The following is a 23,398-nucleotide window of genomic DNA, read 5'->3' on the forward strand; positions in this document are numbered from 1 at the left end:
TTGAATTTCAAAATATTCAAGCGTATACATCGTAACTGTTGAATTAATGAAGGCCATAATTGAGTATTTATTTGACGAGCATATGATTCATTGCGGAGTAGAAGTCAGCAACTTCCACTTGCTATTTACATAGGCTAAAATAAACCTCGATTCGAGTTTATTGCCTGCGAAACAAGCGAAATTCGAGCAAGCAGCTTTCGGGAAAGCTTCAATAAAAAATTCAATCAACTCACCGCAGACGTCCGCTATAATGAAACAAAAACAATAACAATTATCATAAATTGAGGTTCTACTAACTTGGAGTTTGAACAGAGTGTAACTTAAATAATAACATTAAATATAAAAAAAATAATACAATGATGATAATAATTTCAGTTATACTCTTGTCCATGCACATGAAATTACAACAGAATGTTTTGTTCAACACTTTAATTGAATCAATAAATAGTGGAAAGAAGAGAATTTTATAGAATACTCTCTGGACGAAGAAACTTTCGAAAATACACTTTGCGAATGAATGAATTCGCCACAAAAATAATCAATTTCCTTTCTGAACCAATTATATTATTATTGATGATTCTCACCTGATCCTGAGATAATGAGCTGTCACCTGCTGCGTTTCTTTCTTGATTTATTGCTGATTTTTCTGTTTTACAGGCTGTGTGATAGTCGTTTTTCGCTTTGTCTACTTTTTGGAGCAATTTTACCCACGGTTTTTGAGCTTTTTTGAATGCATCATCCATATCCTTTTTCTCTTTGAGCTGCATCATCGACTGAAAATAATTATTGAATTAAGTTCAGCGTAAAAAATGAGAAACTATCACAACCATCTCATTCGATGTGAAAATTTAAAAGAAATTTCAATTTTATCAGTGGAGAAATTAGCACATGTATAATTTCATCACACTTATAATTATGATGATAATTTTTCAGATCGATGGAAGAATTTTCCATACATTTCTAATTTCATATTGTATAATTTCAGGCATCATTCATTTTTCTATTTCAAATGACCTCCGAATAAAAGGAAATTGTAGAAGGATAAAAACACTGAAATATTTCAGTTTCCCGTACCGCTGATATAGGTAATTATCATAATCAGCAAACAAATTATTGTGAATTGATACTATTTCAGATCGACTATATATTTACATCCATTTTTCTTAAGAAATTCAAGTGCTATTATCTACTACAATTGCATCATTTGGCATGTAGGCCACTTTAATTACCCTCATTTCCATCAATAATTAAAAATTTATTTTTCTTCCGACAGATAAAAATCTTTCGCAAAAATCATTGTCCACTTCCGTTTATTCTGCCGTTGTACGTTGTACTATTCAGTATTCAAGGTTTATTCTTTCATACGAGAGTGAGAGTGAGACGTCCTCTCCATATTTAATTTCACCGGTTTCGTCTGATTTCGCGCTAGCATTCTTCACGTTCTTACCATGTGACGGGAATTCAAAACGATATAATTTTCACTTTTTTGGCGCCTGAGCGCTCAAATTTGACTGCCTTTGAATACCTGAGTTCGTGCGTGAGAGAATTAATCCTATAACTGACCGATATTTCACTGTTTATAAACCCTTACGTATGATTCAGACAAATATATCCTTCCTTAAGATGAATAGGGGGAACTCAATTTTCACTGACTCTCGATAACACCAGGATATTTCTTATCGAGTAGGTACCACCCAGGAATTGTAATTGATCTTTATTTTGTATCTCGAAAATGTAGCAAGATATGAAAAAAATTCAAAAAGCATAATATATGAAGGTATGTCTAATTACTTTATCTAGAAAAATATAAAAATTGAAAACACTGGCGTAAATTTTTTGTGTTGGTAATATTGATTTAGGTGTACCCGGGCGCAATTGGATTTGAAGAATTATGTGAATCTATTATAAGGTTAGTTCGTAGAGTGGTTTACAACGGTTGTGAACTGTACAGAGCAAGCGCAATTCCATTTTAGGGTAGCGAAGATCCATTTGCGCTTACTCTGTACAGAGCAAGCGCAATTCCATTTTAGGGTAACGAAAATCCATTTGCGCTTACTCTGTACAGTTTACAACTGTTGTGAACCACTATACGAACAAGCCTACAGTAAAAAGGATATTCACTCCCTATTACTACCGACACAACTGAAAATCTTTAAAAAAAATTCGGATAAAGATATTTTCATATTTATTATTAGTATTGAAATTGTTTTTTGATTAAACTTCAAGACACTACACATCTGCGAACCATTTAAACAGAATTGTATTCAGCCAAAGTACACACTTTTTTTAATTTCAATATCAAATTTCTCGTAAAAGGCGTATTAAACGAGAAAATATGAAGAATACTTTTATTTTTCAAAATGGTCAAATATTCGTTCGTTAAAGTTCAACTTACATTTGAGAGTTGTGGTATGTGTATATTATGACTATCATAATGAATAAATTGGAAGTTATGGGTGGAATTTTGTCTTCGGAGTTAGTGGGGTATAACACAAAATTGCATTTTGTATGCAGTTTCAACAATCCGGATTGAAAAAAATGGTGAAGAGCAAATTTGTTTATTTTTACCCCAGGAATCTTCTGTTAAAATATATGTTGAAGACTCACCCTCTATAATCATCTATTTTGACTAATAATACACGGGACTCAATTTGTTGTAAATGAGCTCTAATATGACCCCCTGTGGGAGTCTAAGTACCGATCGTCCTGTTTAGGATATATGTGAAGATTACCTTATGAAAATTATCCTTCTGCCAGTTCTTTATGCTAGACACAACCATGTTCATTAAATTATCCTTAATCCTAAGATGCAAATCGCACCGTCTATCAGCCTCAACGAGCACCCCTTTCCACGCTGCCTCAGTCGTTCCGTATTCGGGACCTTTTTCTATCGTTTCGTTCCATTTTTTCGACCACGTCTTCAGGCTTTTCGCGTAAGCCTTCTCTATTTCCGCCCGTTCCGATATGAGGGATATCAGGTCAGTTGTGAGCTTCAAACCATCCTCGATCCTCTTGGTCGTTTTCTTGTAGTTGTTGGGCTCCCAGAAAGAATCGCTTGTCGCTATGAGCATGTTGTCATCACTATGGTGCGACATATCTGTCGCCCTAGCCTAAAATCTATCTCGGACAGCCTGTAAGAAAGAAAAAAATATGTGTATTGGAAAACAACGAAAATTTGACAATTTGAATGTCATTGAAATGACATAAGTAATAGTGATTGTGGTTAGTATCTTAAAAAAGGAAAAGAAAAAACTATGTTCGAAGAATTAAAATGGGGGCATTAATAATACCAGGCTGACCCAGAATACTTGAAGGGTAGTAGTTTGATCGAAAAAATTAGTATCTTAAAAAAGAAAAAGAAAAAAACTATATTCGAAGAATTAAAATGCGGGCATGAATAATACAGGCTGACCCAGAATACTTGAAGGATAGTAGTTTCATCGAAAAAATTTTTGGTTCGGCAAAAAGTACCATCCTCTCTCAACCTGGAGCAGTTGGCTTGGAATTGAAGGTTGCAGGATACAGAATCACTATTCAGGATAACATAGGAAAAATTAAATTGGAAAAAAGTAAAGATTCGTAGCAACACGAGTTCAAAAATCATCAAAGGGTGTGCTTTTTCTCGAATAAAACTGTAATAAAATTCGAAAAATACACGACTACTATGACTGTTAACCGATTCCGGCTTGTGGTCAACTTCTGGGACACCCTGTATATCGATCGCTACAATATACAGGGTGGGTCTTCGACTCGTACAAATATTTTAGCAGTATTTAACAGAGATTCATTGAGCCAAAGTACCAATTTTCCAAATATGACAGATATTTTTATTTTTGAACATCAAATTACTTGAAAACGGCGCATTATACGAGAAAATATGAAGAATACTTTTATTTTACAAAACGATCAATTATTTATTCATTAGATAGCGTCCAACTGAGTTTCAAGAGTTAGGTTCTTTGAATTTTTGCATTTTTATGGTACGTAATGGTCACAATGAAAAACTGGAAGTCGTGGGTGGTATCTTGTTTCCGAAAATAATTCATCAAATAAATAAAGAGCTATATTCCGAAATTCATTTCATTCGATGAAAACGTTTGTGGAATAAAACTAAGAATAACATTTTTTTATAGTTTTTCCACAGCCTGTATCTTTTAAACCGAGCCGATTCGGAAAAAATGGTACATTTAGAAGAAAATTTTGCTTCTTAATGGAACTTAATCAGTTCCTATTATATGTAGTCCGATCAACATCTGGAAATATTTACCCCAATTCGATCGAACAATAACAGTTTGAATATCGAATATGTTCTATATGTTGTACAAAAATTCAGCATACGTTGTGAGTATTCTCTAGTTGATAAAAAGACCTAATTTTATTATCCGAATCTTGGGAAATCTCAGCAAGACAAGATTCCATCAATACAGCAAACGTAAAACTTTTACGAGTCAGAATCTAATATCCTATAAATCATCCTAAAACTCCCTTGGGCAGCTGTCTTCTATTTCATGTAGCATTGAACAAATCTCCAGAGAAAAATCTGATCTAATTAACGATACTTAAAAAGAGGCACGTTTTCTATGAAGATATCGGAATATTGCCAGATAAACTACGGGAGATTAATTAGATTGGTGTATCGATCCAGACTGATGAGTCAGACAAATCTTTTATAAGCGAGAATGAATGAACTTGAGAACGTTGTTCCCCTTCTTTAGAACATACACAATAACCACTTGATAAATATGAGCTTGTTTCTGGTCTGAAATATTTAACCTACGCGCTCCCGATGACCATGTGTAACTTGGAATGTTGTACGGTCAAGCCCCAACGTGGACTTAATCCACGGATTGTTTTCTGTTGGTAGACTCGGGGCAACACATTCCGAGTTTCATGAATTTGTATTTAATAGCTTTAGGACAAGAATTTTTTTACTTTCAAACCATACGAATCGTTAGACACAAGCTTAGTAAGAAATTCATTGTTTTATGACACAATTTTTGTACAAAAATCAATGAATTCATCTGTCGCAGCACACAAAGATGAAAAAGGAATTCTCGGTTAATATTCTCAGCAAACCTTTATAAATAACAACTGAATAAGGTATGTACATCAACTCCCCACCATTCCGCTACCGCCTTGGAAATTGTAGGTAAGTAAGTGAAGGTAAAGTAAAGGAAATTTGTCACAGGTAGTAAATAGTAAACAATAGTAAATAATAAACAAAACCTTCATTAATTAATCAAAGTGAGAATTTGTGTATAAAAATGATCATTGAGTACGAGTTTTAGATTTATACTTAATGCTTGAGTTCTTCTCATTTTGACCCAAAAATCTTTATCAGGGAATCAATGCTTGATTGAAGAAAAAACGTCAGTTTGTTTTCAATCAATAATGCAGTCACGAGCATTTTAAATGTCATTCTCGCATCCAATTATAATCTATATACCTCCATTCAATGATTCTCAATTGATACTCCTTCAAAATATTCAGTAAAGCAAATTTGCATTACTGAATATCTCAGTGATTTCGTTTTGGAAATCGGGTGACTGTTATGTCGTTGATCGGGCAATGAAAGTTTTGTGAAACTCTCGGTATGTGAAAGAGACTGGCATTCGCAGTATTTAATACTTCACCGAGGGATTTTTTATGTGGATGTAAGATGTCTAGGGTTAATCATCTTTTGTTATAGTTTGATGTATTGAAGAAACGTTTATGAATTTCAGGAGATTTTGTGTTACTTCCAATTGTGTCAATTTGATTCACTTTGAGCACGGGACCTAGTATTATCGTCTGTATTATTTAATCAAATAGGGTAAGGAAAAACTAAACTCGACGTCATGAAAAAACGATAACATGGTTTGATCATCGATCTGATTGATTAACCCATTTTGAATTCATTATTCACTTCAATGGTGAGCAAAACGCTTCCAAGGTCAACATTCAGACTGACCTCACGAATTGAATTGGTCACGTTGACTTGTTATGTACACTATATTAGATTCCAACACATTAAACCGAATAATGATTGTCTCTGCAGCAAGTAGGGTAACCTTACCTACATACTCAATCAAAGATAACAATCCACAAACCAAGTAAAGGTTTCCTTCTCAGGTCTCTTCTCAGAGCAACATAGCGGCGATAGTGTAAAGTGGCATTCTAGTAGATAACTAGAATCTACCTCAAACATTTGCAAGAAAATTTTCTATTCTCGAAAAACTCTCAATTTTGATCTATCCAAATTAAGAATATTCATCGTCCGTGAAGATTCATATGAATGGTGATATAGGTTAACTTGCATTAACTCAAAGTAAAATTTGACTCCATCACTTACTTTTTCCTACTTAATATGTTCGCTCCATAAAGGATAAAGGCAGTCAAGTGCGGCCTGAATATGAATTCCGTTCTATCAATAATAAATCACAATATTTTCAGCATATCTGATCAGATTCTTCTCTACAATAATGAACCATTCAATATGACATAAATTCAAAGACATTATTTGTATGCTTTTGCCTTCTCCATCGCAATTATTGTTGTTATTGAGTCAAACAAAACGAGTCGAGCTGATAATAATAATTGCCCATGGACTCTGGAAATCTTAGACCAGATTACACCACGTCATAAAATATAAATTCACCGAAGGTCGATCTATCCTCCCATGATACAAGTGAATTTCTTCATGTTTTTAATGATACACTTCCGTTCTTTCCCAGATCATGATAATTCCCATCGAATACAATTTACCATTACCAAAGATCCACCGGATGCTTTCAGGTGTACAAAGAAGCATTTTCAGAAGTAGCTATTTAGAGGGAAACTAGAAACCCACATTTCAAATCATCCTTTATCTGTTACATGGATATTTCGTTTCTTCAGGATTTCCGATGAATATATGAGGTGTTCCGAAATGAATAAGCCTGAAATACTATACAGATACTGGGCGTTCCGAATAAAATATAAGATAATATTTCCCTTTTTTGTTCAAAATGACTATTTATGCCACACAACATTGCGAGTAATAGGTAGGATTCTTCATGGAATATGAGAATAGATATGCAGCAAATCAAAAAATGGCTGTTACCTTCTTTTGTGAAAAATTTCATCACTGTGGATACCTTAATTTTGTTATTTTACTGAAATATATATCTGAAAATTTTTTCTGAATTTTTCATTATCTTATACCTATTTATACCTGTTTTCACCTAATGTCACTAAAATCGCGAATAAAATATTTTTTCCACTCATATCATAAGAATATTGCAGTGTGCGTTGTGGGGGAGATGTATAAAATTTCATTAGTGTTTTTGAGCGTTATAGAAGCGGAGTCTCGATTCTAACCGTTAAAGTCAAATAGGGCGGATTCAACTGCTGATCAATTGCTGTTTATAATCCGTATCCACGAAGAAGATAATTTCATTACCTCAGTCGCCTTCTTTTTGTTGGTATAGATTATATCGGTAAAACGAGATCCCTGACCTAGAATGAAATGCATCTAAAAACATCAATTCGATTACTTTCTTACACTATTTTCAAGCTCAATCTTCGTCCAACCATACCCAAATGGAAATGAAATAACTGACATTGTGCAGAAAAGAATGATTGATTGTTCCGAGATCTTCTTAATGAATTATTGACATTTTTTAAAAGGTCATTTTCGAAAAATTGCAGCCTGCATCTGTAGAGTGAAAAACTGAAGAGGACTTGAAAACTCTTCGAGCATTAAATAAAAAAAAATCATACATCTATCTCGAATGGTTTTCAAGTTATGTTCTTCGGTTAAAACATGTAGATTCCGAAAATGCTTTAATAATTGAGTATTCTGCTCTTAAAAAGCAGGGTGGTATAGTGTTTCACCAATTTCGGATCACAATATAAAGCATGATACCTTTTCTCTTTCGAACATTGAGGCATTTTCATTTCAGAAGATTTTCCACAAGATTATAATTGAACTGACGATAAATTATCACAGACATTACTCTCCTCTCAAAAATGAATTGATGTCTCAAAATTTCATCATGTTGCATGAAATGATATCCCATTTAACGTGGATCGTAAGAACAACCAAAGTCGCAATAACTCTTCATATCAGCCCTACCAATTAATTCAACCCAAGATTGAAAACTGAAAATTACGAACCTTTCAGCAGGTGTAAACTACATCCAATACATTTCACTAAGTGGATATGAAGTGAGAATAATTTAGGAAATGAACCGTTCCAAAACTACCAGCAGTATTAGGTTATAATAACAGCATGACTGCAAATCCAATATCTTTAGCGCAATTGCAACGAATTATGTATCGTTAGCCTGACAATTTCATTGCTTTACGAGCTATTTCAGCTAAACCTTGAAAAGCAGTCTGAAATTATTACCTCAGCTAATAGCCAATGAATAGTGGAAGGTGGGCTCCGGTATCTGCCATAATTTGATGGATTCTACAAAATATACTGAGTGACATTAGAAGTGTAAGATCCACAGGGAATAATGTATCAATTTTTTCTCTGACAATGTGGTAGTTTTGAATAAAGAATGAAACGATTGCATTGGAAAGGAAAATTATAAATATGTCATCCGAAATAAATAGCACAGCAGAGCAGTAGTTGCAGTAAAGACATATAAAAAGGAACCAATCTAAGCTTATACCCAACCGATGAAATTCAAACTTGCTAGTTAAAAAGTACCGATACAAAGACATTAAAAATTAAATAAAATTCGTTAACTGAGAAGATGCTCAAACTTTGCAGGAACTATCAAAAAGATATTTTAGAGAAAAGTGCCAGTTTTCAACTTAATCGAAGCTGAATTTTTGAAAATACATTTTGAGATCGCGCACAACCTACTGACTACACACGAGCGTTTTTCTTTTCCAATTTTTATTCGAATTCAGATCGAAATAACCTAACTGATGGAACTTCAAGGCATGATCCGTTGTTTTCAAGTTTCGCATTCCGCTTTAAATTGAGGAAATAAATGAGCAATAGGAAGGTTGGCACGGAATGGTAGAAGAAATAAATCAGAAACTTCAATAGGAAATAGACAAACTAGGATGTGAAACCAATTATTCATCAATGCTTTGCTAGCTTCGTCACTATACCTCCAAGCCTGAACATTTGTTATGAGATTTTACCTGTTGTAAGTACCTACGCTTGTAAACGAACGTTCATACGTGAACGGAAACTGAAAAAGAAATCATAGTTTTTAGATGAATCATGTTTGCAACTCCCTACACTTGACATTGAACTTGGTAAGTTGCGATGTTGGTACCCACTTGTGCGTGGCGTGGCGTCTAGACTCTAGGTCATGCAACAGTCAATGACTCCTTCGTATAGGTACCAATACAATTTTGAAACAATCAAATAACCTAACATGATAAAAATAGAAAATTTTCTACGAAAAAACGCGAGCCATTAAGTGTAATTCATTACCATTTTTTATCATTGTAAAAGACTAGTGACGATTCAAGGACGTATACAATCCTGCCAAAATTCAAAAATGAATTGATCCAGTTTTTCTTGCACATGTTATCAAAGATGAGTATAATGTTCAATTCACTTCTTCTCTAAGATTCCTTTTTCCCGATAAAAGATTATTTCGACAATAATCTATCCTTTTAGATATCAAAAATAATATAGGTATTAAACCTCATATAAATTTGTGACAGTTCAACCTTTCTTTGGACACGATAACATTAGCAGTCGAATTTTTCATATTCGTTCACAATCCTGAGAGCAAATTTTGGATTTCATTGAATGCTGATATCATATATGAAATTTTCAAGATTTCTCAACAATCACCGGATATTTAGAAAAGTATAATTCAATGAGCTAGGTTTGCTTTCTGGAATCACCAGTTACGGCGCACCCATAAAACTGTTGCTAGAAATGCTATGCTGAAAATGCTTTGCTAAAAATGCGTTGCTAGAAACGCGTTGCTAGAAATGCGTTGCTAGAAATGTGTTGCTAGAAATGTGTTGATAGTTTCACACTTCCTAAAACATTCTCAATATTGTTACCCGTCGAAAAACTGCAATACATCTAGAAGAATTCGACATAATCATCAACCTAGTTTAATAATCTTCTAAACCATCAGGGTTGTGCTAAAAATGGGAGTTCAGACAACATATCAATAAAAATATCGAACAGGACTCCTGAACAATGAAACAAGTGAAAGTGAAAAAATTCTGTAAAGTTATTTTCTCTCTACCTCCTTCCCTTCTACCCATTCATTAATCTTGAACATGAATAAAATATTAGTTTGGAGCACGTGAAATTTTGCGGAAGACCAATTATTTCCAAGGTTGTGAAAAAGCTCAATTTGCCGAGAAACTGGATACCGCCGACACCTATCTGCCATATTCCTGATAGCATTGTATCCTAAATTCGGGCTGCACATCAACAATAGTTTATGTGGGCTGGTCAAAAGAATGAATTCAATTTTATGACCTTACACAACAGGAAGCTATTTGTCAGAGTTAACAACGGTGTTTAGGTCACTGTCAGCTTTTATTTCATATTCAAATTACTTTACTTGCTGCCTGCATACCAGTAATACGCATTTTTTCAACTTTTTTCGGAATCTCGAAATTATTGTAGGTGATCTCGTAAATTCTGAACAAACATCCTAGGCTTTTTTGTGTACAAGTTTTCATTTGCTTCATTTTCATTTAAAATATGATATTGATTTATGAATAAATTTATTAGGACAAGACAATCAGTGGTAGACGAAAAATCTGAGAAGTAAATCCACAGCGACAGTCACTAGCATCAAAGTCAAATTCTTCATATATTCTAGAGTGAGCACATTGGACAGAATGTGTTGTTCTTAAAAGGGCACTAAACCAATGATTTTAAATTGTAGTATCTTCGGAAAATATACGTATCATGTAACAAATTATGTAACAGCTATAGTCTTGAAGACAATGTAAATACATATTTTCAAGTAGAAATGTCGGAACTTTTTTTTGTTTTTGTCTTATTATTAGTTTTTTCTATAATATTATTATCGTGAAGTTGAAAGAAATGAAATTCAGATTGGTGACAACATATAGAGTTTCATTACTTGAATTTCTAGAAGCCGAGTAGAAGCTCTAGATCAACATGCATTCTACATTATCGAACAATCAGAAAGGAGACTTTGAAGTGACAATGAGAGGAATAGGTTTTTAAGAATCTCATAGGATTGAATGGACTTTATCATCATACAAATAAATACACGACTCTTATCGTAATCTTTATGTGCTCGTTTCAATTGTTGCATCACCGAATTAATGATGATATCAATCCCTATGCTTACGGAATTCAAATTAGGTACGATATGATGAATTTTAGGGATTCAAGTCATGGAAAAAGCATTTTATCTACAATCGTGCGCGTTCAAAGTCGCAAAAAGTAACTTTTCCAAACGCTGCAGGAAAAACCTCTGCTATTTCTTTCCCGCACTGAAATATTATAGGGCGAACTATAACTAATATCGTTCTCGATGTCAATTATTACCATTGCCAATAGTTTACCATAGAGATAAATGATAAATGTATCATTATTAATACCTACATAGTTACCTGGAGAGTATATCTATAGAAAATATCGAAGAAATAATATAAATTAATAGAATCACCTCATTTACAGATCGTATATACCTGCACAAATACAGGATTTTTAAAATGATGTTACATCGGACTAGGCGTTATTTTTAAAATTCTATGATATTTAGTTCAAAACACTTCGGTAAAGGGGAAGGAGCACAGAATAATTCAAAGCCAACTGCGATGTTACAATAATCTATAATAGACCCTGTAGAGAGTAGGTGATATACATACCTTAATTATATGGTATTATATGTTAACAGAAATAAATCGGAAAAAATTTAAGATATATGACGAAAAAAATTGTTTTCGGTTCAAACTATTAAAAAAGTGATAATACGATGATTTGCTAGCGAAAGTATGGTTTTGCTTGTACATAGAAAAATATCAGTGGTCATTGATTAAATAATAAACATACCATTTTCAGAAAATACTCCCCCAGTTTTTGCACACAAGGAATAAAAATGAAAAATTTTTGTTTGTAGAAATAACTCCTAAATAATTCAGCGTTGGTTACATCGAATTATTGAATCATTCATAATTATTATTTCATTTACAGCATGGTTCGAGAATACTCGCTCCTGAGAAAACGAACATATAACTTCATACGCAGGAACCATTTCTGCAACTATTTTGTATTTTTATTCCTTTCATTTCAGATGAGAGAGAAAACGTAGAAATTAGTATACGTGAATGGAAGTATTCATTTGCAAAAAACGTAGAAAAGTTAAATAGTTGTCTAAACAATTCATATATGCGAGGTAACACTATGAAGAGTAATAATGAGATGAAACATCACACTATCACCTTTTATTTACACATGTGTATGTGAAAATAGAAAAAATAAAATCACTGCCTTCGAAACTCCAAAAACTTACAGGAAATGTTCAAATTAATATTGTTATCAGATGTAAAAGAAAAACGAATAAGGATATGTTTTGTGCCAAAAATAAGGAAATTCGATATCATTCACGGATATACTTGAATTTACCTCGTACTATTATTTTGGTAATTGTCGAGGATAAACAGATTAACAACAATCATTGTTAAGGAGAAGTATCTTATACCTTGCGAATCTCTTTTTCAAAACTAAATTCACTAATTAAAATTCACCAAGGCATAAACCGAGATTAGACGTAACTGGAAAGAAATTCGCCGATTTAGGTCTAATTTGTTAAGTTAAAATAGAGTATCTTTGTGTTTTGTGTAGTTTCTTCACTCTCCTTACTTCACTTCATAGACGAAGCAGATGTCAAAGTTTGAATTTTAATATTTTAAGTTAATAAAAATATAATGACCAATAATAAGTATCTATAGATCTATATATAAATATCACAATAATTGTTTTTCCACAGTGTTTCATTAAATTTTTTTTTGTCAACTAGATGACCAAGTAGACGTTGTCATGTCATAGTGAGGGAATATTCAGTAATTGGAAGTAAAAAAGTTAGAATAGTATGACAAATGAAAGTTTTATTTTAAAATTTTCATTGGAAAAATTCATAATATACCTAACTATACATAAATTGATTATATTATGCATCCAAAGTAAACAACGACTTTTTTGTTGCAATACCTTCTTGCAAACTTTTCTGTTTTGTTGCTTGGTGGGTAAACAAATAAAGTAGAAGGTTTGGCAGGAGGGAAACAGGCTATATACGTACAAAAACCATGGATTTTATAAATTAATGCCTCAAACACTCTAGGACTGTCGTTGCGATTTATTTTTTGTCACTGCGAATGAAAGTCGCACTAAACCACTTGAACTCTAATGGCTTGTCGGTTGAAATCATGAGGATGCGAGGTATAAGATCGTCTTCTCCTTTGTAATTGCCATTTAATATAGTTGCTCAATGACGGTTTTCGTCAATTTTTTAACAGAAACTCTGGTACCGTTGCATGAGTATGGTTGGTTAATATTTCGTAACATAATAATTACCGATTCAACAACATCTAACATTGGAGAGATTTAACAGAAAACGTCGACTATTAGCATATTTTATTTTCAAAATAATGTTGATCCATGAGTGAATCAACAGTATCGTTGTAATCGAGACAATTATGCTATTAAAACAATTTTGTAATTCTGGGTTTAATTGCGAGGCAGTAAAAATATAATTTGGATCAGAACTACAATTTAAAAAAAATCCCCTTTCTGGATGGCGAAGTTTCAATCATCCTTTTACATATAGCGAATTCTGTTAAAACTGGTACTCACTGAGTACATATTTTGAACTTACTACAATAATTCCAACACATCAAAATCTGGTTTCACCATTGGAATTCGCCATTATAGCGAATTTCATTGGTAAAATGGTTGCGCATTGAGTGCATACTTTGAACTGAAATAATTCCAGCAGATCCTAATCTAGTTGTACGAATGGAATTCGCTAATAGTTTTCATTTATGGAAATGACAGACACACATAGAATTAAGCGTTCTGTCTAAATGAAATCCGTTCCAGAATTCATCAACAGGAAAATTATTCATACCTAGTTTATAGCACTTGTGTCAACAAGCTCGGATACAATGGGTCCATTCATATCAAATAGGCGTTTGTAATACAATAATGTCAACGATAAAACCAGAGATATTATATCTCGTATTATGCATTTGGTGATATAATCGAACTGACGACACAAATCAGATCGTGTCAAAAAATACATGCAATACACGACGAGCATTAAAAAACATGCGTCGTCATCGTCAAGTAGGCTATAGGATTTTCGTGGTCAATAGTCAGTGAACAGTTAAGTTAACTTTCAGATTTTGCTAAAATCTAGATCAGTTTTCTTTCAAGGATAAATTTATCATCAACTACTGAAATATGTGTTTCTTCAATGTGTCAGATTAAGACCGCTGTGACCTTGCGTCAAGTCCAAATTGTCAGTCCCTTGAAAAGTAGCTTCCTTTGGGTCCAATTAATATATCCTCCAAAAATCTGACACGCTGGAAAAACATTTTTTTCCTCCTCCGTACGGCCAGTACCACACCGCAAACTGTCAGATAAGCATGAATTTATTATCAGAGACACGTAGGGCATCTACAGTATCTTAATCTGACACGCTCGAGTATGTACACCTGACAATTTTTTTTTACATCTTTGAGACCCTACAGACGCTTCCTCACCATAGGTACATCATAGAACCTTTTTTTGTTTCTACCATCTTATCTTCAAAATCCACTAGGTCTTCACGACGCTCGTGTAAATCCTGATTTAGCATCGTCGGCTCCCCAACTATTACCTATGCATGAGAAAATTTATGCGTAGGTACTTCAATATTTTCCAATAAGCAAAGGAGTACACAGAATAAAGGTAATAAATATACAGGTGGAAATTAAAAATGGAACCAAGTAAATATCATTAAAACGAGAAAGACGATATGAAACTTTGCATGCAAGTAAGATGGCGCATAAAGTATCTGATAAGTACAACTTAAACCGACACTATCTGGCGTAAGTTATGGTATAAGTAGAGTAATTATTTCGGGTTTTTTCAAATTCTTTCTACTAAATTTTGTGTTCGATATAATGAGGTAGCGTCTTCCCTTTAAATTAGGAAGGGTGAGGGTATTTCCGGTGAAGTACAGTAGTAACAAAAAACATGGCGTCATGTTTTATGTGTCATTGTACTTGCCTTCGAAGTTTTAAATGTCGCTCTTTTCGATTCAGGGTTCCATATTCTCATGAAGGTATATAAAAACCTCGATAAAAACGCAATCACTACTCACGATTGTAATAATAGCGTCTGACTAACTTGTGGAAAAACAACGATTAAAGTAACTCCTGATGTGAATACAAGCGCTGAAATCCATACAATTTCGAAAGATAAGTCGATTCAAGTATATGATAATTTTAAAATATGCACTGGTTTGGATATTCGACACTTTTTATAGTAGTTCTTAAGTGTCTTACATTTAGCCAAAAATGAGCAAGCACTAAACTGGAGATCGAGTATATAATAATAATATAAATGATTCATCTCTTAAAGAAAATATAACAGCAGAAATACAATAAAATAAATTCTCTCAATCACTCTGTGAATGCAAAAAATTCTCATTCCTTAAAAAAAAAGTGTCATACGTGGATCTTTTGGAGCCATTGATTTCGTTCAGTTTTTCACGAGCGGTTTGAAAGAAAAATACCAATCAAATTGAATATGTACCTACATATCCGCTCCCATTTCCTGGATCGGCTAACAAATTCAAATAGGTCATGGAAATTCGCACCGGTTAATCCACTTATAGGATGATCGATATTTTTAAATGGATTACTGACGCTGTTCCTCCCTATAAACCTATAAATAAATATAAAGAAGATTTATTGCATACGTACAATGACTTCTCAGCAAGCTCACGCATCTATCATGATTGAAAGCAACCTAAATTCGAAATTCGCAGATCAGTTGTCAGCATATCAAATGTAAGGGAAAAGTCATCGCCCTATTCAACAACCCAAGAAAACGATTTTAAGATATAAAAAACATGAATAACTTCAGAGTCATTATAATTGTGAAAAAATCACATCGCCACAAATTGAAGACACATACGTATGTTGTATCCTTGTGTTTAATACCATTAAGTATTATTATTAAGCAGGTTGAATACTGAATGGTATAATACACAATGGAATATCTTAAGTCTGAATGTTACCTACGTTTTTCCCTCAGTTTTTCCGAGCTAGTTAGAACCGATAACGTTAAGAGGCGTCTATACCGTTTTAATGGTCAGTTCAAAAAGAGTAAATGAATATCTTACGCCAGAAACCAATGATTTATATGTGGTTTTCATTATAATTCAATTCAATCAGTTCTTCACCTCGGACAGTCAGAAACTTTTTTAATAGTAAAACAGAAAAAAAATTTTTTTTCATCGGAGAACAAATGTTCATTCATGTTATTAACTTTCCGAGGTGCAATTATCCCTTCTATGAATTTCCACATTAAAAAATTTCTCGAAAAGCCTCCCCATTCGCTGCAATTCGTAACTTCTACTTATTGTTCAAGTGTTCCGGCAACACCCCAAATTCTGGTAGTCTTTCCCCCTTTACGCCTTATACGGATGGCGAGAAAGTCCCGCGGTATAAACTCCTCTTAACATTGTGTTCAAATTTTTATTCGAGCAGAAAAAAATATGCAAAATCTGGAACTACTGTTCCAATTGAATGATGTAAAGTATGGTTATGAAGGCAGAATTTAGTGGAAATCACATCACTAATAGACTATTATAGATAAATGAAGCTCAAATTTTGAACTATAAAGCGTTATTTTAGAGCCAAGTAGGTAATAAACTATTTCCAGTTGTAAGTAATTCAAAAATGATCAATGGAAATACAGATTTGTCAAGTATATTTCAGAAAACATCAATTGCATTTCAGATTAGTCAACTTAACCCCGGTTTCAAGGCTTGATCGAAGAATCAACGCTTGATTGACTAATAAACGTCAATTTGTTTTCAATCCATAATTTTAATTACAATTTTATATATTTTTCGAAATACAATTGAGGATTTCTGAAATTGAATTGACTGATCCGAATTACAATTGACGGTTTCTGAAATTAAAATGACCAATCTGAATTACATTTGCTGTTTTCTGAAATAAACTTGACTAAGCTGAAATACAAGTGATGGTTTTTGAATTTCAATTGATTATTTTCTGAATTACAACTGTAAATGGTGTAATGTAATGCTTGCTGAATAGTCTTGAAATTACTGCCAGTTAGTAACGGGATCGTCAAGGATAGTCAAAATGGTTTCCATGCTTTCTCATTCACTCCCCACAATAGGAAAATTAAATCTGGTGGATCGAAAATATTAACGCCTATCTAATGGCAGCTTCTAAAGGTTTTTGTAACCTTGAAATGTTACAACTATTGAAAAAAACGATCTCGCAATTTTTTCGAAAAGTTTATGTACTGTCAAAAAAAATCAATTTAATGCTATTCAATTGAGGATTTTCTGCATGATAAATGTTTCAATTCATATATTTTTTCCTCTTTTTTTGTTTATCGATGTCCAATACTCTATCTTTGTCAGAATGAATCGAAAAACGTTTCAATTTTTCATGTCCTTACCTACTTTTCCCATCAAATGTTATTTCAATTTAAAAAAAGATTGATCTCTGACTTTCTCACATGAAGTCCTGAAAGGTTATTGGTTGATAAATTGTTAAATAAAGAAGCAGGGTGGTGTCATAATGGACAATTATTATTATTCCGATTTCCTTCAATGACTAGAAAGTTAATTCAGAAACACCCTGTATAACCTGGCTATTACTGCTTTTTTCAGAAAGAATAGGATGATTCCATTCATGAGTATCAAATGATATGAATGATATACCTTGGCATTCCCATAAAACTTAGAATCCGCCAATTATTAGCATATTTTTTCCATTTTCTTCTTCGTGCGTATCTAAAGAAGGAAAAGAAAGTGGATTAAAATGATTGCCAATGCTTGGAAATATTCAAATCACTACGCGCAGCTCCACATACTGAAGTAACCCAACGTTTAAACCATTATCACGACCGGAGTCAATGAACATACACATTGATGAATACATTGATTATTAGTGGTAATTATGAATACAATTAATCCACATCTCACCATCTCCTGACCAGGCCAATGGAACTGTTTATATCCTCATTAACGAAACTGTAGCTAGACACTGACTTATACACTCGATCGAAAAAAATTGAACGGAGTCGATTCAAGTTACAAGAAAGTTCACGCGAACAATTTCGCAGTTTTCCGAAGAAACGCACTTGGAGAAGCGTCTTGAGCGACTGGTCTAGCTAGTTTGTATGAAAGCATCGTGTATGGAGTAGGTAACGAGAATTCCTGAATGATGACTGCTGAAGGCGCTCGGCAGAACGGAACCTCCGAAGGAGACTCCAAGTATCTTCTCATACGCAGATTTTCTTGGTCGGCAATGTCCCTACTAAAACATCCCTTCCTTCAAAAATCGCCCCTCCGTTGTGTTTTCCGAAATCAACCGGACGATTTTAATGGCAAGAAAAAAGTATTTTGTTCAGAATTTCATTTCTTAAACTTCATCCACCTTTCGTCCATAAATACACCCAGAAGTTATAGTTGGGGGGCCGACGATGCTATATCGGGATTTACTCGAACGTCGTGTAGACCTAGTGGATTTTGAAGATTAGATGGTAGAGAGAAAAAAAGGTTCTATGATGTATGCACTTTCAGCGGTGGGGAAAGCGTCTGCAGGGTCTCAAAGATGTAAAAAAAAATCGTCAAGTGTACATACTCGAGCGTGTCAGATTAAGATACTGTATATGCTCTACGTGTCTCTAATAATGAATTCATGCTTATCTGACAGTTTGCGCGGTGGAACTGGCCGTACGGAAGAGTTGAAAATGGTAAAAAAAAAAATTGTTCCAGCGTGCCAGATTTTTGGAGGATATGTATTAGTTGGACCCAAAGGAAGCTACTTTTCAAGGGACGGACAATTTGGACGTGACGCAAGGTCACAGTGGTCCTTTGAAAATGTAAAAAAAAATCGTTGCTTGTACATACTCCAGCGTGTCAGATTTTCATACAGATGGTTAATCTGGGTGTTGTAGACGTGTTGACCCATTAATCTGTCACTAATCAGGGGGGGTTTTCTTAATCTGACACTTTGAAGATGATAAAATTTTTTCGAATATTTCCCTCCCTGTACCTCTTATCGTTTTTGTATTCATTATGAAAGTTGTACATTATAAAATTCTACACAACTTTTGTCTGAAGCAATTTTACATACTCTTAACCGTTCTCGAGTTAGAGGGCGATAAGGGCGAGAAGCTTAGCCACACATGCGAAAGGGCAAGGTCAATGTAGAATCCCAGTCTAATCTACAATTGTCAAAATGACAAGGTATTTCTATGATGACAATTTCGAAATTAGTCACGAAAATTTTAGTGTTGTCTGTGACTGAACCTTAGAATGTACTATTTTCCAACGAGTGAATTTTCTCTTCAGCATGTATCGCTAAACCCCTCGCATTAATCGCCATATATCTCAAAAACGTTTGAACGTAGAAAAAATTGCTTGGGACAAAATTTGTAGAAAATATTATGCTCTACAATTTTTATAATAAATGCGAAAAAGATTTGAAGCCCAGGGAAGAAGATAATTCGAAAAAACTGATTTTTGTGACCTTTATGGCAAATTTTTATTGTTTCGGCTTGCTAAAACTGTTAGATCATATTTTCTTCGTTATTCTTGAATTATTAGCTTCATAATAAGAAAAAACGCCACCGCGCTCGAAAATGTACACGTGACGTCTTTTTTTTGCAACTTTGGCGCCCTCCCACACATTTTCGACACGCTTAAATTGTCAGATTAAGAGAATATATACTTTTCAACAAGTAATTAACCACATATATCTTAATCTGACACGCTCGAGTATGTACAATGATCGATTTTTTTTTTACTATTCTGACAGGCTGTCCTAGACAATTCCCCTTATATACAGGTCTAATTTTTGGTAGAGGTACTCTACAGGGTCCAAGGTATGTCCCCTTATATTAATGTGACACGCTCGAGTAAATCCCGAATTTCCCTCTTCGGCTCCCCAACTATTTTATCGAATAAGGTTATCGGATCACGTAAAACAGTATACTATTCAATAGTTGGGGAGATCACAATGCTAAATAGGGAATCACTCGAGCGTTGTGGACTTTTTTCGAACGTGTCAGATTTTTAGAGTATGTGTTAATTGGACCCAAAGGAAGCTACTTTCCAAGAGACGTGACGCAAGGTCACAGCTATCCTTTGAAAATGCAAAAAAATCGTTAGGTACTTGCACATACTCGAGCGTGTCAGATTTTCATACAGATGGTTAATCTCGGAGTTGCAGACGTGTTGACACATCAATCTGAAACTAATCAGAGGAGGTGTCTTAATCTGACAGTTTGGAGATGATAGCAATCAATTTTTTCAAACATCTACCTTCATATACCTCTAATCGTTTTTGTATTCACCATGAAAGCTGTAGATAATTCTATAAAGCTTTTGTCTGAATCAATTTTCCATACTCTTGATCGTTGTGGCCTCACTAGGGATGGGTAGATCAATAGTCGACGAACTAACACTCAAGACAGATTAAAGAGTGTGTTTTAGAGTCTGTTATTTCATTCCGTTTAAACGAAACAAGGAATTTCAACATTTTCAACCTCATAGAAAATAACGAGAAAAAATGGAGATGGAGTGATCCAAGAGACCATCAGAGGAAGAGATGAAAGTCAAACGAGACGAATCCCTCGGATCAGAAATACGGAAAAATTTGTTTGATGTCTTTCAGATTAAAGTCCACGACAATTTACGATCATCCCTCAGTCCCTTCTTCTCCCTTTACGTCGGTCGTGTTGAATGAATGGAACGTAAAAACGACGCCGAAGTTGATGCAGAAATAGTGGTGAATTTATGATGACATCAGGAGATGAATTTTCACTAACTCAATTTCACATCATAGAAGGTGTAGTAAAGGGAATGAATTTCCGAGTAATCACTCCTGGAAGATAGGTAGGCAAACGAATATCAGGATAGTTATGGAACATTTAAATATTCAGCTCGAAGTTATCACAATGAAGTTATCACATATGAAGTTTTAATTGAGCGTGAAGTAAATCAGAAAAGATTTCATATTTATTGCTCTTAGGTTATCGTCCATTTAGTTAGATGAAATGAAAGAATATTGGGATTCTTGTATTGAAGAACAATAAAGAAAATTAGTCCAAGAATCCCAATATTCTTTCATTTCATATTTATATTATATATGTATAGAACTGGAACAGATTATATATGATTTTGACAAAAATGAGTTTTTAAATCACGACGCGTGTTTCACGATCACAATATGATCTTAACAATATTTACATATGTATATTTATAGTCCCGTAATATTGTGTTTTTTTTTCTGTGCGTTTGTAGTATTTTCGGTAGGTCATATTAGAACATAGATACAAGGAATGGAAAATATACATTTGTTGTTGACCAAAGACTGGAGTGAGATAGTTGCTTAGTGTCGCCAATCACAATTGAGTTAAATCTGACATCATTGTCACGTCAATTTTTCCGTAGGAGCTATATAAATTTATTTATTTTACGCCACCGCCTTTGTGTCGCGCTAGACAGAGAAGCATCGAATGTTTGTACCACAACAAATACATTCATAGCATGTCCATTCTATGTATTTATGTTCTAAGGTTTGTCATATCAAAGTAAATATATTTTTTCGTGGATCTCAACATGCAATGACATTTTACGTACTAATTCCCGAACTAAGAATTGACTATTTTTGATGGCAAGTATTTTTCGTCCGCATCTGATACTTTTCGTCCGTAAACACTTTTCGTCCGCTCTTTTTGTCGCATAGAAACAAATACGACAGTGGAGATAAATCAATTTCGAGAGCCAGGATTTGTTTTAAACATAAGGGCCTGAGACAAGAACTGTCATGTCTGTCATTTGCTATTGTCAAATTAATTCTAAGGAATAGAGTGAACTAAGAATGTGGTTTTTGATAGTGAGCGATATGGATATAAATAGCATTAGCCTCCAGAGATGAGGGAATTGGCCAATACGATCAGGTGCGATTTATAGCACACCCATAAAGGTATGTGCCGACGAAAAATGTACTATGCACGTCGGCAAAAAACTGTCTATATTGTCTCGCCTGCTTGCTAGCCTCGGCTATCAATTTGCAGGCTCTACTCTGTAATAGACAGTTTTTTGTCCTTGGTACATTAACTCTTTTTTCATATGTATGTATAATAACAATTAACGTTATAATTTTACAGTCGAGTATCGACTGTAATAAACTTTTTTCGTCCTTGGTATATGAATAACTATTTGAGCTTTGATGAAGGCACGAATTGTGCCGAAACGTTGGTATGGAGATGTGTGTATGTAGAAGAATAAGTGGAATAAAAAATAGTCCATTAGTCGATCGAGTTTTACTTGTCATACTATATAGGTATGTGTAATAATGTTGGTGGGAGAAAAGGGAAATCAAAAATCGTAAAGGACGCTCCCAAAATTTGTATAAATGCAGTCAAAATAAAAAACAAGGTGAATATTTCGAAATTGGAACTGAAAGAGGTTAATAAAAGGTAATATGGGTAAGAAAACGTTAATAATTTCGAATTCAGGACCAGAAACGTTTCAGAACGTTCATCAGTTAGGTATGAAAATATCATAAGAAGGCCTGATTACACTTGTCCCACTATAACGTTGATCTTATTTCAATACTGAGTACTTTATACATGATTTAAATTCTGTACATGTTATCGATTTTTCATATATGGCCCCTTCGGCAACATATCTATTCGTTAGTTGGGAGATCTTTGAGAATTCAAGACGTGAGAACCGACCCTGATATTGCTCAGGCTGAACGGACTGCTAGACGAAATTGAAATTTCATGGAGCGTACGGTCGAAAATTCATGTTTCGTGGTAGTAAGATACGAAAGTAACGAGTCTGAAATTCGAGCTTATGTGGAAAATTGCTTTTACGTCGTAAAAGTGCGCCTGTGCTCTCAAGACCATGTTCACACATCCTGTTGAACCGTAGTTCAAAGTAGAATTCCTTCAATTTTTATAGACTGCTTCAATTTTATCCCGAACTAATCGGGAATTGGGAAATGTTGTTACAATGCGACTGAAAATTCGCTCAGGATATAAATCTTCAAGCGACATAATTTTTGAATGTTTTTTTCGGAGGAATGTACTGAGTGACACAGAAAACAGAACTCCCAACCGAGTATTGATGAATTTATTAGAAAGAATGTCTAGGAATATTTTTGTTTAAGTCACGATAAG

General features: G+C 34.0%; 1 protein-coding gene across 6 annotated transcripts in view; it reads right to left on the reverse strand.

The window, feature by feature from the left end:
• The window catches only part of LOC123309423 (protein kinase C and casein kinase substrate in neurons protein 1), a 31,281-nt gene that overhangs the window by 4,614 nt on the left and 3,269 nt on the right, over positions 1 to 23,398 (reverse strand). For 3 of the 6 annotated variants that reach the window (XM_044892542.1, XM_044892537.1, XM_044892539.1), the window contains exons 2-4: positions 2,733 to 3,131; positions 585 to 773; positions 234 to 245 (exon numbers count right to left, since the gene is read on the reverse strand). In XM_044892542.1, coding sequence (XP_044748477.1) covers positions 234 to 245; positions 585 to 773; positions 2,733 to 3,095 — 564 coding nt within the window. In that variant the 5' untranslated portion in view covers positions 3,096 to 3,131. Of the gene's footprint in view, positions 1 to 233; positions 246 to 584; positions 774 to 2,732; positions 3,132 to 18,182; positions 18,334 to 23,398 lie in introns of those variants that run through there. The other 3 variants (XM_044892541.1, XM_044892540.1, XM_044892538.1) reach the window with 2 other exon arrangements.

The sequence above is a fragment of the Coccinella septempunctata genome, chromosome 3 (genome assembly GCF_907165205.1).
Source record: "Coccinella septempunctata chromosome 3, icCocSept1.1, whole genome shotgun sequence".
In the NCBI taxonomy this organism is placed as follows: Eukaryota; Metazoa; Arthropoda; class Insecta; order Coleoptera; family Coccinellidae; genus Coccinella; species Coccinella septempunctata.